The 17145-nt window shown below is 37.2% G+C and overlaps 1 protein-coding gene across 2 annotated transcripts; it reads left to right on the top strand.

Moving 5' to 3' along the window:
* Window positions 1-141: 141 nt before the first annotated feature.
* On the top strand, window positions 142-16660 carry sema3ab (sema domain, immunoglobulin domain (Ig), short basic domain, secreted, (semaphorin) 3Ab). Of its 2 annotated transcripts, XR_001428179.1 has the most exons (17): window positions 142-309; window positions 709-771; window positions 2860-2979; window positions 4457-4547; window positions 5270-5389; window positions 7316-7458; window positions 9004-9118; window positions 9215-9284; window positions 9405-9549; window positions 9656-9875; window positions 9969-10060; window positions 10158-10199; window positions 10892-11049; window positions 11886-11953; window positions 12877-13022; window positions 13349-14719; window positions 14762-16660. XR_001428179.1 is itself a non-coding variant. In XM_015058245.1 (16 exons), the coding sequence occupies exons 1-16, from the start codon at window positions 151-153 to the stop codon at window positions 13880-13882; spliced, it is 2286 nt and encodes a 761-aa protein (XP_014913731.1). In that variant the 5' UTR covers window positions 142-150; the 3' UTR covers window positions 13883-16660. The 2 variants fall into 2 exon arrangements, 1 of the variants encoding a protein (XP_014913731.1); XM_015058245.1 differs by having other exon boundaries at window positions 13349-16660.
* Window positions 16661-17145: the final 485 nt, after the last annotated feature.

Genomic DNA, 17145 nt, shown 5'->3' with positions numbered 1-17145 from the left:
TGTTTTTTTTCTTTTTTTTTTTTTTTTAGATATATATATATATATATATATATATATATATATATATATATATATATATATATATATATATATATTTTTTTTTTTTTTTAATCATTGTAGCATACTGATCTTATTTTTCTCTCCACAGAGATGTTGGAGACCAACAACCTTGTGACATTTGAAGGCCTAGCTAACAGTTCGGGTTACCACACTCTCTTGTTGGATGAGGAGAAAGGAAGGCTCCTGGTGGGAGCCAAGGACCACATCTTTTCTTTTAACCTCCTCAACATAAGCAAAGACAAAGCACAGGTAAAGCATATGATTTGGAGCCCACATACTTGCCAGTTCATTTTATTTCTGACTTTAAATCCGTTTCGGACCAGACTATTTGTCTCGAACCAGAGTGCTGGCTTCAGGTATCTTAGGATTCTTATCTCCGAATCGAAAGAAAAAGTGCTTCATGTATATTTCAGACGAGGGCTGTCTCACGCAGTCAGGCACTGTTCCAGACATGTTAGCTGCACTCTGCACACCTGGGTGAATCATGTCGTAAATTGAAGCAAAGTGGAGAACAGACTGCTTTGTGACCCCTTCAACTCTCATAAACACACTTCCATGCACACAAGCTGTAAATCACCAACACAAAAAATGATTCTGAGTGCAGGGAAATGCTTTTCTGTCTTCACAGAAACTATGTTTGTGTTGCAGATTCCCTGGACTGCTTCTCCCACTAAAAGAGATGAATGCAAGTGGGCAGGGAAAAATCTCCTGGTAAGAGCTAAAGGCATCCAGCTAACATGCGGATTCTTTTCATGGGAACCTATGAATATCTATTTTACGACTTTCACCAAAACCCAGACTTTCATTGTTTTTCTGTTTTGGATCATTTCTCCTTGTCTGTTGAAAAAATGTCTTACACAGTTACTATAAGCCTACTTAAGATGTAGAGTCATCACTGAGATCCTTAATTAAACCATAAGAATCTGGAAGTCAAACCTTTAGAATTCTTTGTTTCTTTGGTTTCCTTTTATTGCTTGTTTTTGTAGTTTTTACTAGATTACGGCGGCCTTGAACCACATCAATAAATCACTAAGCACAACCACAAATTACAAAAAGCACAACATATTTAAATACATAACAGCATTAACTAAACACAACTACAAATTAAGAAAACACATTAACTAAACACAACTACAAATTAAGAAAACACATTAACTAAACACAACTACAAATTAAGAAAACACAACAAAAAGGAAGACATAGGTACCAGCAGGAAACCTAAGAGAGAGCAGATTGGACAACACTACATGGCTTTAGAACTAGAAATTATTCTGGCATTAGCACATTTGTTGATCATATGAATTTTGCAGGTGATACACATGTAGCTACCGCTATCCAAGAACATTTTGAGTCGGGACATATTATGAAGCTCAGCTTCATTCTTTTTCACAGTTTGGGCCTATCTAAACAAAGAGAGAGCAAGTATCAGAAAATATTCCATCATCCAATCATCAATGCCTCAGCTTTCCCACTGAGCCCTACCTCCTCTGTTTTGTTAATGTTGCTGTGTTTTCTTAATTTGAAATTATACTTAGTTAATGTTGTGTTTTTTTTTTTTTATATGTTGTGTTTTTCTATTCATAGTTGTGTTTAGAGATTTGAAGTGGTTTGCACTTAAGGGCCACCGTAGATTATTATCTGTTACTGGAATTTCTGCCGATTTAATTTATAATGTTAATAATTGTAAACCTCACGATAAGGTTGTGATTTTCAGATTAAGTAAAAATAAAACGAGAATTTAAAAACCAGGACTTTATTTGTTTAGAACAAAAGTGAATATTTAAGATAAGTACAAATATAAAGTCAATTTGGATAAAAATCACAGAATACATCACAATCCCATGGCTCTTGGTAAAAATGTCTCAGTTTTCAGAAACCCCAATGTAAATACACTTACTGTTTTGAATCTGCTTTCCTTCAAGTAGCGTGTTTGTTGTTCATCTTTCAAAGGCCCTCAGGCAAAAAGCTTGGATGTAAGACCATATTGATGCTGTTTGTGGCTTAGATTTTTTTCACTAGAATAGGGCAAGTGCCTCTGGCGGTCAGTTCGCCTGCCTGTGCTGCGGAGCAGAAGGCCAGTGAAGTCTTCTGTGTGTTTTCTGTAAACGATTTGAAATGTATAAGGAGGCACCCTGAGGGATGGTTATCTTTTACAGAGCTAGATGAGAGTGAGGGGGAGAGAAAAGGAAAGGCTATCCACAAATATCACATCATAGTCTAAAACAAACATTTCTACAATGTAGTGAGGAACAAAAGAGGATTGATGGATGTTTGACATTCAGAAACATAGTTGAAATGCGAGCATAACTGAAATATTAAAATTATTTCATGAAAAAATACCAATGAATATAAGGTGGTACACACTATAGTACTATTGTATGCACAATTAAGTTATGAATATGATTGTCATGCAAATATATGTACAACAGCAGCAGCTGATTTTGAAGATAAAGTTCAACACATAATAAAACTTCAGATTTCAGGAGGCATCCTCTGAAATCCCAGCAGTAATTCACTTTATATTTATAGCTGAAAGACTAAACTATTGTAAACCAAACAGCAGACAAAACAAAAAAGAAAAAAAAAGAAACTATGAGAAAAGCAGACAAAAGTGCAAATGTCCTGTTGCTTGAATCACTTAAGAGAAATTGAAGAGGAAAATTGACTTTTTGTATGAATAAATTTAAACTTGCTGTCATTTATGTTCAATTTGAAACCCAACACATTAAAATGTTCAGAACTGCAACACAATAATTACTGTGAAACAATTTTGTTTGCTCTCTGTCTTTCCCTCATCAGAGAGAGTGTGCACATTTCATCAAGGTACTGCAACCTTTCAACCAGAGCCACTTCTATGTTTGTGGGACAGGAGCCTTCCACCCTGTATGCTCCTATCTGGAGGTGGGCAAGAAACCAGAGGTACAGCTTAGATTTCTGTTCTTGTCCATATCTACTGCCACACACAACACAAATACACACAGGAAAAGACTAGACAGGCTTTATGTTTTAGCTAGTTGTCAGTATTTCAGATTCTTTTTGGTCATGTTTACATGGAGATGTTGTAACAACTAAATATAAACAGGTTTGGTTCAATAAAATAAGAAAAAAAGCTTAAAAGAACATTAAACACCACATATCAGTTCATTTCTCTGGTGAACTACTGCGGTGTTAGACAGTGTATGTTTACATGAACGTCTGTGCATACTGCTCATTTAAATTTGAGAAATGAAAATTACTCTCCTCTCCTCCAAATGCCAGACCTATAAATGTGAGTTTCCCACTAATTGGGCGACTATTTACGGACCATTAGGGGAAGGAAATGTCCCTGAGAAACGCCATCAACTCTGCGTGGATCATAAAGTAGAAATGCAATTGATTAGTGCTGAGGTCACTGAGTCACAGTGGTTAGAAATGTTGTCTTCGGTTCTATTAAATGGCATTATGCTGCTGGTAGGTACCGTAGTATATAAGCCGCTACTTTTTTCCCACGCTTTGAACCATGCGGCTTTTTCTGCGGATTTTTTTCAACCGCCAGAGGCTCTTTAGCAGTAAGTGAATCATTGGTAGTCAAAATTGGAAACCAAAGAAGAAAGTGCTCATTTTAATTTAGAACAAGCGCATGCTAGCAGCAGGGCTGAACATTTTTTCAAACTCATATGCAACTTTTAAGTTGAGGGCTATCGATCTGGCAATACAGGAGGCAGTACGGCGAGTTTACGCTGCACGTAAACTCGGCGTGAACGAATCCATGGTTCTGGGTTCCAGAGCAGATTTATTGCTTATGGAAAACCGAGAACAGCAGAGATACCAGCGGCTTATAGCCCGGTGCGGCTTATATTTTGGACAAAAGTGGTAGCTATATATTCATAAAATATTGCTACTGTAATTGCATGAAAGGTGAGTTCTTCAAAATATTCTGTTTTTTTTCTTTCTTTTTTTTTAGATTTTGCAGTTTTCCTTTTTTCATATCTATGCACTGTTTTATGCTGGTGTGTCACATAAACTCCCAGTTACATTAATTGAAGCTTGTTTTTGTAACATGTTTGTAACAAGTTCAAAAGGTTTGAAGAGCGCACACTATAGACAACACATTTAGCTATGTCTTCAGTGCGTATGCAAGGAAATGTCTGACAAAAGCAAATGTCAAACATCATATGACTCAACATTTGAGCTCAAATCTGTAAATAAAAGAAAAAGTGATGTTAAAACCCTCCACAAAGATTTCGCAAGAAAGTACTGTGTCATGAAGTGTTGACAGCAACCGGAGAAAACTCTGTTTCTACTGGAGCTCTTGTTTTGTGTGTGGAATTTACATGGGCAGGAAGCTACGTTCACTGTCTGTGTTTGATAGCATGCTGTAATACCTCACTGATTTTCTGTCTTTATGTGTATACAGGATGGTGTTTTCAGACTGGCGCCCCATGTAGAAAATGGCAGAGGGAAGAGTCCCTATGACCCTAAGCTTCTCACCGCTTCAAGGCTAATTGGTGAGTTTATGGAAAGATACGGAGTGCATGTGTGCAATAAATCCCTGTGAAGCCCCGTGCATTGCTCTTTCATTTCAGTGGGAACACGGCGTGTGACGTCAATGTAAATAGCAGAACAGGAACATCCTTCGCTGCTTTGTATTTACACACTTAGAACCTCTCATTGGCAGGACTGTAAACTTTATTTCAGTCTGCATCTACAACATTTAAATGGTGCACATGTGTGGTCAATGGTACCGAGTCTATTTTGCTCTAATTCGCCCTCCTCCCATTTTCTGGCAAATAAAGCAGGGGTGCATGAGCATGGTATTTCTCTTTACCCCCAATTATGTGTGATCATATTGTGTTATACCACCTCATTTACCCAAGCAGATGGCTATTTTCCAGCCCATCACCCCTTATCTCCTCTCCCCTTTTTCTCTCCTTTCTCACCAGCATTATTATGTACTCCCCTTGTCTCACACTTCTGTTCTCTCCCCCAGCATCTGACCCACCATCCGTTCATCCTGTCCTCACCTCCTTTCTCTGCCCTGCCTTCTGTTTTAATGTCGATTTCACACTCCCGATGTTTGTTATGTCTTTGTTCACCGTGGACGTGAAATCTACCTTTGCTGCTAAGCCCCCGCTCAATTCCTCGGATTTCTGAACAGAACCCACGGGGAAAAGCAGGCGGCCTCGTCTCATGTTACTGTGTTAACACTAATCAATCCTCTCCCTCTCAGATGGGGAGCTGTATGCTGGAACATCAGCCGACTTCATGGGGCGGGACTTTGCCATCTTTCGCACTCTTGGCAAGCATCATCCTATCAGAACAGAGCAACACGACTCCAGGTGGCTAAATGGTAGGTTTGGAGGACCCTGTGCCTTGATTTGTCTCTTAGCTTCAGTGTTAATAAATAATAACTGCAGCATTTTGAGGGTTAATTTGTCTGTTCACCAATTCATACTTCCATATCATGCTACACATCACCATATCATCTATGTTAACGATGAGGAATCCGCTTCATGGCCTTGTCTTTAAACCTTTGGTATAATTTTCTTTGAAGGTGAACTTTTGTCTGAATTCATGGAGATACATAGTTACAATATAAACAGCAAACAAAACTACTCACATTTTTAATTTGTATTTCTATATTACCATCTAAACTTTCTTTTAAAAACCAAAATTGGAATAAATCTACCTTATCCTAAATCCTCATATTTTGTGCCTGTGCTTCCAACATTCACCGTGAGCTTGGGAATCTTGGACTGTAATGTGCGCATCTAATGGACTGAGACTCCAGTCCAACAGGCTCAATTTATTTTTGATATGGAAAAAATAACTTTATGATACCTTGAATGAATTAACAATTACACCACTCCTAACAATACTTTTGAATTAATATGACACATGCTGATATTTTGGTTAGCTATATTGTGCCACCATACTCCTGAACAGACCAAAAGAACTAAACAATATCCGGATGGCAGATTCTCATTATGTAAGATGCTCCCTAACCTTATAGATTGAGTTGCTTTACAGCTAAATTATACGTGATATATGAAAGAATATGAAAATTATTTTCTAAATTGACTTATCATGGTAATTTTTTTACTTCACAAAAGCCTGGAATTTTAACAGGCAAGCGTAGAGTTTTGAAAGCCGGTGAGTATTACATTAGTTTTCCACACTCGTTCTAGCTGAGGAGCACCAGCCTGTCTCCATGTGAGTCAAAATACTGCCTTTCATACGCAAAGCATGAAGAATAATATGTATTGTTTCAGCCTCTCCACGTTTCAGTTTTAATACAATTTCTTTTTATTATTCCAGACACCATGCAGGCCAGAGGCACATGTCTGAGTTCTGTAGTTGTTATTATAAATCTAAGTCCCTAGGTTAGTCTGAGCAGTGGAGGATATATGCTCTAGTATTTTCTTTGTCTGGCTTTTTATGATATTTGTTTTCTGCTTCATCTTTTCCACCCTTCCTGTCTGATACTTCATAAGTATGTGCATGGGTACATGATTATGTTGTTAAATGAGGACGTAAGTTTCGAAAAATACACAACATCAGTCCTGGCAAATGTGAGCTGGATGCAAGTAGTGACACAGCGCTTCATCACATTATCATCCGCCTAAGCAGTTTTAATAAGTGATTAATAAACTTTTAAAATATTTCACAGATGGGATTAGATCAAAAATAGTCTCTGAGATTATGCTTTTACAAGTGATGAAGTTAGCATGTCACTGGTAGGCAGCGCTCTTGCAAATTCGTCGCCGGTTTGCGCCATCTGCAGACCTAACCTTCACTGCCGAAAATGGTTCTACTTTGCTTGATTAGGGAAAAAGACTAACCCAAAACCAATGTTAGAACATTTTAAAAGATCACTAATATTCTAATTATTTAACTGTTTCTGTCCATGACTATTACCTGTCCTACACAGAGATCATGTTCAGTTGAAGTGACTTCATCTGAATGAGTTAGCAGAAGTGAACTCTCAGGTGAGGAAAGGTGGGGCTAAATCATATATAAATATAAATCATATTTAAAATATCTATTTTTTGCTAATTGAAAAGAATAATAAGAACTGAGAGAAACTATATACATTTATAAATACTTTAGAGCGTGATTAGGCTTTGCAGAAATAAACACAAGTGTGCATCCCCACTTTCAAAACTGAGAGAACGTCTGTTCCTTTAGCTCCTGTATCCAGGGGCCTATGTATGGACTTTTTTTTTTTATAAAATATTAAGTGAATAAATCTTTGACACTAACTTGTCCCTTCTAGATCCTAGATTTGTAGGTGTCCATCTGATCCCAGAAAATGACAATCCAGAGGATGACAAAATCTACCTGTTCTTCAGAGAGAATGCTATGGATGGAGAACATGCTGGAAAAGCCACTTATGCTCGCATTGGACAGCTCTGCAAAGTAAGTATACACATAGGCATGTATACATGAAGGCAGGTCATCAGACAGGAAAAGTAAATCAAAAATATCACTTTCAACAAAGGCACAAACACAATCTCAAGCAGTTTGAGAAACAGCTTTGGGGTCTAAAAAAAAAACAAGCAAAAAAAAAAAAACAAAAAAAAACCCTTGACTGTTAAATGAGTTGCTTTCCATGCTGATATCTTTCAGGATCTGTAATTATTTTCAGCATAAAAAGCTTAGGTTGTGTTGTATGTTGTGCAATCGCCTCTAAAGAGAGGGACTGAAACCTGAGAGAGAGTCAAAATGTCACCGGAACGTGATAGGCTGTGATGGCAGCAATGCCGCCCCAGTTCTGACTCTGCTACATCTGAGCTCAAGTGTCAGATTTCAAGGTCCACATCCTTCAAAATCAGTATATTTCAGATCTGAAGTCCAGCCTTAAACCCCTGTTTATTGCAGATCAGCCTTCCTTTATAACAGCCTGATCACCAAGAATGTTTGGAATCTGCTGTCCTCAGCAGAAGACAATCCTTTCATTATGCGAGTTGTGGTAATAATTTGAACCCATGCACATTTGCACAGATTTTAATTTGCTGCTATAAATCAGCTTACATGGAATGCGTTTGTATGAGGGAGCACAACGTGAATTTATGTTTGCGTGCTGCTTCAAGGAAACAAACACCGCTCACTGAAGTTTGAGAGTTTGCTAGTCTTCTAACTCTAAAACACCTAGAAAGCTTTTTGTCACTAAAACAGAATTTAAGAATTAGGCTTCAAATCCTCCAAGATGAATAGATTTACCACGTACTTAGTGGACCATTTTTACTTCTACTGGAATTTGACACTAAGTTGAATTTTTATTGGAGATTTATCATTCATAGATCACAATTTTGTGGGCAGTTAACGATAATGAGTTTTTTGTAAAAATATTTTTACTAATTTGTATTTTTCTTCAGGATTTATAATTAATTATTTTGCATTTAAGAAAACAAAAAACATTCCAATTTTTTTGTAGCCTTCTTGCCTTGGGTGGTCATAATTTTCTGCGACAGCTCGTAGGACAGAGTTTTCCTATCTTGAAACAATAACAAAGCTTTTAAACAGTCTTTTGCATCTTGTGTTACCAATTAATGTAATATTATATAACTTGACAAAGGCTACAATACCAGACATTAAAAGTAAGTTTCTAAACAGTTTTTTTTTTAAATCAAAGTTACATTGGCAAGACTTAACTTTTTCCAACTCTTTCCATCTGAGTCTGTATAGAAGTTACTTTCAAAAGTAAGCATGTCTAAACCAGCATAATAATATCAACTCTACTTGCCAGTCAGTCGGCTTAACTGGAGGTAACACATGCTGCATTATGTTCTTGTTTTGGTGTTTTGTGGAGAATTTAAATAACACGAGCTTTGCATTTTCTCCGCTACATTTAGACTTAATGTTTTATGCAGATCAAGAAAGTTAGTTTGTTCCAAACATTTAACACAAGGGTGTTACATGTAAACCACTTCTCTTAAATATAACATGTAATGTGTCTTTTAGAATGACCTTGGGGGCCACAGGAGCCTAGTAAATAAGTGGACAACTTTCTTGAAAGCCCGACTGATTTGCTCTGTGCCGGGCAGTAATGGGATAGACACACATTTTGATGAACTACGTGAGTGCTTTCTTCTTATCGCATGAATAAGATTAATCAATATTTGTTTTGGTGCAGAACATCTGTAATCTGTTTTCACCTTTGTTTTGGTTTTAGAGGACGTCTTTCTCATAAGCACCAAGGATCCTAAGAGCCCAGTAATCTATGGAGTATTTACAACTTCCAGGTAGATAAAGTATTTTACAGGAGATAAAAGGCTTTATATATAATGTATATATAAATATATTTATTGTGGTTTATGAGCACATGTTTTATTTGTTATTCTCATTTATTGTTTTCTGCACAGCAACGTCTTTAAAGGTTCAGCGGTGTGTATGTACAGCATGGCAGACATAAGAAGAGCTTTCTTGGGTCCATATGCTCATAGGGACGGACCCAGCTATCAGTGGGTCCCCTTTCAGGGGCGTGTACCCTACCCCCGGCCCGGCACGGTGAGTCCGTAGCTCTGTTTACTGAGCTTAGAGCCCAACAGGACTCCCTTTGATTTGTCTTTCTTTAATAGTTAATATTATGTTTTGTTTTTTTCCTTCAATGCAGTGCCCTAGCAAAACATTTGGTGGATTTGACACAACCAAGGACCTTCCTGACGAAGTGGTCACTTTTGCTAGAAGTCACCCAGCCATGTTTAATCCTGTCTATCCAATTAATAATAAACCAATAATAGTCAAAACAGATGTAGACTACCAGTTCACTAAAATGGTAGTGGATAAGGTGGAAGCTGAAGATGGCCTGTATGATGTTATGTTCATCGGCACAGGTAAAAAAAAAAAAAAAAAAAAAAATTAAGACAACTCTGCAAAGTTAATGAATAACAGTCACAAAAGTGTGAGCTTTTTCTGTGCCTTCTCAGACATGGGAACAGTTCTGAAAGTTGTAGCCATCCCAAGAAATTCATGGCATGACCTGGAAGAAGTGTTATTGGAAGAAATGACTGTATTCAGAGTAAGTTGTTCTCCGTGTCACCCGGTAATACTTCTTTGGAAACATTAGAATCAACACTCTCTGTATAGTTATTGCTTCCCCTTCTTTCATTTTTTAGGAACCAGTTGCAATTACAGCCATGGAACTTTCAACGAAACAGGTACAGATTTTTATTCATCATATTTATATATATGATCTAAGCATAAGCATGGGCAGTTTGGTTTTCACAAAGAATAACGTGAACGGCCTGTGTGATAATGGCCTTTGACGACTGTTTATGCATGACGGTTGTTTTGAGAAAACCTGCCCGTAAAGTTTTTTTTTTTTTTTTTTTTTTTTTTTTTTTTTTGGGGTAATACGCCTTCAGGGCAAAGAGACGGAACAAAGATATCTTTGTTTCCACTATTTAAAGACTTTAAGATAAGCTCCCATCTCATCACATAAATAAACCTAAATTGCTGGCTTTCCAGTGACAGTTAGCTTGTAAGCTGAAATGACAGGGAGATGAAAACAAGCCAACTAATTGACAGGTAGGAGGGGGGGCTGAACAATTCTCCCTAAATAGTCGACCAACATTTTTCAGACCTGAGTCAAGGATTTTGTTACTTGAAAAACTATACTGCTGACATGAACTTGGCTTTATTTGCACAGTAATATATATATATATATATATATATATATATATATATATATATATATATATATATATATATATATATATTACAATAGGTAGGAAATATTTTACAATTAAAAATGTACAACACTCCCCCTGATCTAAAAATACCCCGCTGAACTTTGTTTACCAAATCATGAGTAATGTAAGATTGACCATCTGATTCCTTCTCTTTATAGCAACAACTCTATCTTGGATCAGACATCGGTGTGTCTCAGATGCCTCTACACCGTTGTGAGGTTTATGGAAAGGCCTGTGCTGAATGCTGCTTGGCGAGGGACCCTTACTGTGCATGGGATGGCGCAGAATGCTCCAGATATTTTCCAATGGCAAAGAGGTAGCACAAACAAACTTTTATTTATGTCTTACCATCTCATGAACATGTTCTGCAGTGAAGCCAGTCAAAATTTCAAAGATGGTTGTTCAGTTAGGATACATTTTATATGACCATATGATACTTAAAAGCTGATAATACTTATTAGTCAATCTAGCTCCAGGAATAAGTTCATGGGATTTTGCACAGTTCTGATGTAATGCTGTCATTGATGCAAATGTAATTATTTCTTTAACTATTGCTTCTCAGGAAGAGTGTCTTTGTTATGTTTGGCAAAGAAAACTGTGGACCTTTATGTTCTGTCATTCTGAAATCAACAAGAACGTTAACATAGTGAAAGTAAACCTTTATTTGATTTGTTTTCCTTACTTATTTTCCCACAGTTAGTTAGACTCCAGCATTTGAAATTTAATGGCATTGTGGTCAACATGGCAGCTCAGACATCATCACACAATCTCAGGTTTAGAACAATATAAAGAAGATGGGCGGATCTCGCCAGTTTGCTTCCCGCGTTTCCATAGCTGCTTCAAATATTTGTGTACAGAAAATATCCTGGAGGTGGTGTCTGATAATAATCCAGATCTTCCTTAGCATCTGTACTCCAGAAAGATGACAGCTTGGAGTGATTGATTTATGTTAAATTCCATCATTCACACCCCGTAATTAAAGTATTTCAGCTAAGCCATGGGTTGCCTGCTGTTTATCCGTTAATGTTGGCCTGCAGTTTCGCTGCACACCCAAAACTCATTCAAAAACATGCCTACACACACACATGTGACCAGAAACTTTCATGAGTTTCTGCTGACTCATGAAAGTTGTTTATGCTTGTGTTTCTCCAGGAGAACAAGAAGGCAAGATATCAGGAACGGAGACCCACTCACCCAGTGCTCAGATCTGCAGCAACAAGGTCCTTAAAGAAGAAAACATTTAACTGTGATATTCATTGGCAATTCTAACGAGCAGAGATTTTATTCCTTGACGAAACCAAAACTGGAATCTCAGTTTGGTGTTTTATCCATATTTTTCATATTCTGGTGATGTGAAAATCAACACTGGTTCATGTGAGACTAGTAATTAGCATAGTCAAGATTCCCTCAGGCCTCCCCGCTGTTAGCGAGGCCTCTAGTATGCTGACATGTTTCATGATTCAAAGTCAAGATTCATTTTCTGCTTTAATATTATCATTGCCTCAATTACATATTTTTTTCTTCTCTTACTTAGGAAGAAGATCATTAAACCCTAACAGTACACAAGCAATTAACTGTTTTCTGCAACACTGTTGACTGCACATTTTGGCCAAAATATAAAACTAAACACATTGCAGAGAAAACAACTGTAAATGTATCTCTTAATGTAAAATTACTGCAAAATTAACTCGTGAAAATATTTCAAACGTTTTGCACTGACAGACACATTTTTTCTGAACAAAATCAATTATCTGCTGAAATAAAATAATTTCAGTTCAATTCATCCCTAAGCAAATAGATGCCCACATTTTGCCTCATCATGCATTCATTTCATACCAGTAAGCAGTTTTGTAGCAACTTAACTTGCTGCATATCAGTTTTTATTTCTTTGTACTTTCAATAAATATCTTGATAAACAGTCAGAAAAATGTAATCAGATTTAAATTATTTGTGTTATTAATTTATGTTGTCATTAACATGGTAACACTTGATTAAATTATATATTCTTGTCAGAAAACGCAGAGTGTGTTGCTTTTGTTGTTGACTCACTTTTACCAATTAACATATTCAGAGAAACCTACGAGAAAATCCCCAAAACAATCACTAAATCTAGTTAAAATCTTTTTTTTTTTTTTTTTACCAGATGAACTCAGCGGACAGGCAACCATCCTCGATAGAACCGTCTATGGTGTGGAAAATAGCAGCACTTTCCTCGAATGTGTGCCCAAGTCCCAGAGAGCCACTACATACTGGCAGTATCAGCGCTCCGCTGATGACCACAAACAGGAAGTAAGCATCCTTTGCTCATCTTATCCTTAAACATTCTGTCTTGTTTTAATTTTCTCAGAGACACTTAGCTTGCAGAGCAGATAAATAGTGATAAATAATTCCATAATATGAAGACGTTTGAATAAATTATTAGGAAACACATCTTATCATTGCTTAATACCGCTGCTGACTCAAATAAAATCCAGTTTATGAAATTAAAAAGAGAACAATGAGCAGCATGGCCGATTAGATTCTTGTGCTACAGTAAATGTTAATAGCTCATTTTAATGTTCCGAAGTTTCTCATTCGCTCCGTCTCTTATCGCTTCCAATTTTCTCACTGCTCAGATCAAGTCAGAGGAGCGTTTCGTTCGAACAGAACAAGGTCTTCTGATCCGCACTCTTGACAAGAAGGATTCAGGCGTCTATCTGTGCCAGGCAGTGGAACATGGCTTCATGCAGATAGTTTTAAAGGTTCACCTTGAAGTGATTGACGCAGAGCGGCTGGAGGATCTTTTGCATCGCGATGAAGATACAGCTACCATTGTCCCAGCTCAGGACTTTTCCTTGTCCAGAGAAACTCCCAGTCAAAAGCTTTGGTACAGGGACTTTCTGTCTTTAGTCAATCACCCAACTCTCAATAGTGTCGACGACTTCTGTGATCAAGTTTGGAAAAGAGAGAGAAAGCACAAGCGACAGAAAGCTCACCATGTCCAAAAAGTGCAAACACACCATCAGCAGCAGCAGCAGCAGGCTGCACCGAGCTCTCACAACAACATGCATGCTCAAGGCCTGGCATCCAAGTGGAAGCACCTTCAAGAACGACAGAAGGGTCGCAACCGCAGGACCCACGAACTGGAGCGAGCCCCTCGCAGTGTCTGACCCGTAACGGTTTGACTTTGACCACGACGCTTCAGATCACTCCCGGATCACATTCTGTATACCTGAAACTATTTGTTTTTTGAAACATACATATCCTACACACACTGAACAGAAAATAAATAAATAAATAAATGCTGCTCTTATCTGCAAACTAGTGTGATCTAAGCGTGGGCAGTTTTGTTTACAGCCCACGGGGAAAAAAAAAAAGAAAAAAAAAAGGATGCTGTTGTATCATCGAAGACCATTGGAGCATATCATCTCTGCTGGCCTCTGTGACATGAACAATGCAGAGCGGTAGGGCCACTCCGCACAAAACGATGGACAAATGTGCCCATCCTGTAGACGTGACTGGCAATGAGATGTGGTCATCGTAATGTAGTTAGGTGATGTTTCTAAGTTTGCAAAATGCCTAAAATAACTAAAACTATATACTGTATTTTACCTCACGCAACAATGAGACCGGGCGAAGTTGTTTATGAGTATGAGTGAACTTGCAAGTTCATTACATCAACAAGTTACACAGTTCAAAAAATGCAATGAGAATTAAAGTGCATTACAAAAGTATTTATACTCCTTAAAGTTTTTCACATTTAGTCATCACGTAATCAAAACATCTATTTATTTTAGTAGGCATTCTTCTAATGAATAAATAGTACTGCATAATGTGAAGTGTAAGAAAAAAGATACATGTTCTAATAGGTTTTGTTCAAGGAAAGATATATCTACTGCATTTTGCTCCCATGGGGAAGAAATGTTGAAGGTCTCCTACAACATTTTTTCCCTATTCATCCTATTAATGCCAGATGCTGTGTGTTATGTATCTAAAAATGTCCAGTTGTCCTGTTGACATATTCTCCCATGAGCTGCTTATCTCTGCAGCTCCTTCAAACATATCATTGGCCTCTTTGCTGCTTTACTAATTCACCCTCTTCTTCCCTGACCTATTCATTTGTGCAAACGGCCATGTCTTTTTAGCTATGCAGTTGGTGCCATAATCTCTAAATCTTTTGGATAATGTATAAAATGTTGCATACTCTAACTTTGCCTTAATCATTTACATAACTTTATTCCTGACTTGTCTGATATATTTTTTGATCTTCATGTCTGTGCTCTAATGTTATCTACCTCTGAGTAAACCTCTGAGGCATTTACAGAACTATTGTATTCACATGAGATAAAATCATACTATCAAATTTAACGCAGGATAAACTTTTTAGGTTTACATTTTTAAACAAAATTAAAATCATGTATCTTCTTCCTTGTACTTTTTCATTCTGCTCTACTTACAAAAAGTGGTAATGTGGTGAATGTTGACACTTGTAGCGTCACATAGCGATGTGGAAAGGTTCAGTGAGTATAAATACTTTTCCAAGGTGATTTAGCAAGCAGTTCAATAAACAATAAGTTTTGAATTAGTCAGTGTTAAATGCCTGAAAACTGCAACTGAAAATCATTGGTTATCATTGGTTCTCCAATGCAACTCCTGTCAGCATGTGTAAATACTGTATTCTATAATAATCTTATCAGAAGAAAGGGAATGAATTTCAATTATCTAGTTTGTGTTACTTGCCCAAAGTAGAAATCTACTTATAAAAAAAATAGTTTGCAGAACATTTGTAAACAGGAAAGTTTTGTACTCGTATGTGTGTTTGTGTGTCCGTGCCCTAGATAAGCTTCCTAGACAAAGAGATTTTATTATTTTTCATCTGAACCGTTCCAATTTTAGCATTTTGAAAGCCGCATTGTCTCACTTTCCAAAATGCTGAGCAGAGTTCTTCCATGTTTATTTAATTATTCTGTCAGTCTGCTTTGTTTCTGCACCCGTGCATATTTAATGTTAAACATTTCTGTACATTGTGATATATTATAAGCAGGTATTTCTTTTTTCTAACTTGTTTCTGGACCACTTAGGTAAAAATAAAAATAAATTTTATCACATGTAGAAGATGTTAAGCATTTTATTAGTTATCACATGCATTAAATATCAAATGCATTGGGCAATATGCCAGTATACTGTAATGTACTTTTAACACATCCATATTTTATGCAGACATTGCAGTGTAACACAGTACATTCACTGCATGTAGCATAATCAAATTGACTAAAACCATCACTGAACAGTGCACAAACACAAACCCTGAATGTAACTGTGAAAAATAAAATACTATGGTCTATGTTAATCAACTATACCACTGTGTAGTAGTGCATGTGAATACTGGTGTAGTGTTCTTGTTCTACTATAGCGATGATGAACTAGTCTAATGTTGTCACCTTTAAGCTGTTTCTTGCTTATGCTGTAGTACACAATAGGAGCGATTTGAAAAAATGCCCTCCTGCTTCTGTTAATACTCCAAGCAGTGTACATGTTATAAACAGGAACTCAACAAGATTTCCCCATGGATCCCAGTCTCCACATGCCAGCTTATCTAACAATGGACAATGATCATTTTCGCTTTGCACAAACATTGCCCTGTCAGATGACTGCAACTCTGTGCAAGCTTCATCCACGTTTGGAAGGAAGATGAGAAGCCGCTGGAAGCGTCCTTGGGAGATTTTTCAGTCTCAAAATGAATGAGACAAGCTGAACAGCAGAGTGGTGGATGCGCGTGTGATAAGATTATCGTTATGAGGAGGAAATATATGGGGCCTGTCAGATGAACAGTGGGAGTGAGGAAATTAAGTGCTGCTGTTGCTGATTTTTGGCATGATGTATTCTACTGATGTAATAAATGTCTCTTCATGAAATGCTGCATTCATTAAATCTGGTTTTGATAGTTATAGGACGTTTATACCGTTCTTGTCCTTTCTGTGTCAATGAAACCAAAGTGAACAAACTCAGAAAATATTGCATCCAGTGAAATAGTTCATTCCTGCAAACGTATGCATTTAATTATTTCCCTATATTTAATGTTATGAACAAAAATGCACCTCTCGCCCATTGACAGCTAGAGATGGACACCAGCACCCCTCATGGCCCCGATGCGGTAAGGGTGTAAGACGATGGATGGATGGGTGGACAAAAATGTCAAGTTTATGTGATAGCCCAAGAAGTACCATATACCTGGGAAGTTAAATGAATTTGGTCTCACGGTTTTCAAAAATGTTGCTAATAAAAATGAAAATCTTGAAAGACTGATAGGTGTTCATGTTCAGCCCTCTATAACTTGATACCCCCAAATAAAAACTAGTGCAAAATATTGTATTTCAGAAACTTGATTTGTTAAATAGGGTTCGTTATATTGATGAAAATGTGTGTACTGTAA

This window comes from Poecilia latipinna, unplaced genomic scaffold (genome assembly GCF_001443285.1).
Source record: "Poecilia latipinna isolate Pla-1442-1.1 unplaced genomic scaffold, P_latipinna-1.0 Scaffold1526, whole genome shotgun sequence".
In the NCBI taxonomy this organism is placed as follows: Eukaryota; Metazoa; Chordata; class Actinopteri; order Cyprinodontiformes; family Poeciliidae; genus Poecilia; species Poecilia latipinna.
The sequence above is the reverse complement of the archived record's forward strand: the minus strand, read 5'-3'. Positions and strand labels throughout refer to the sequence as shown.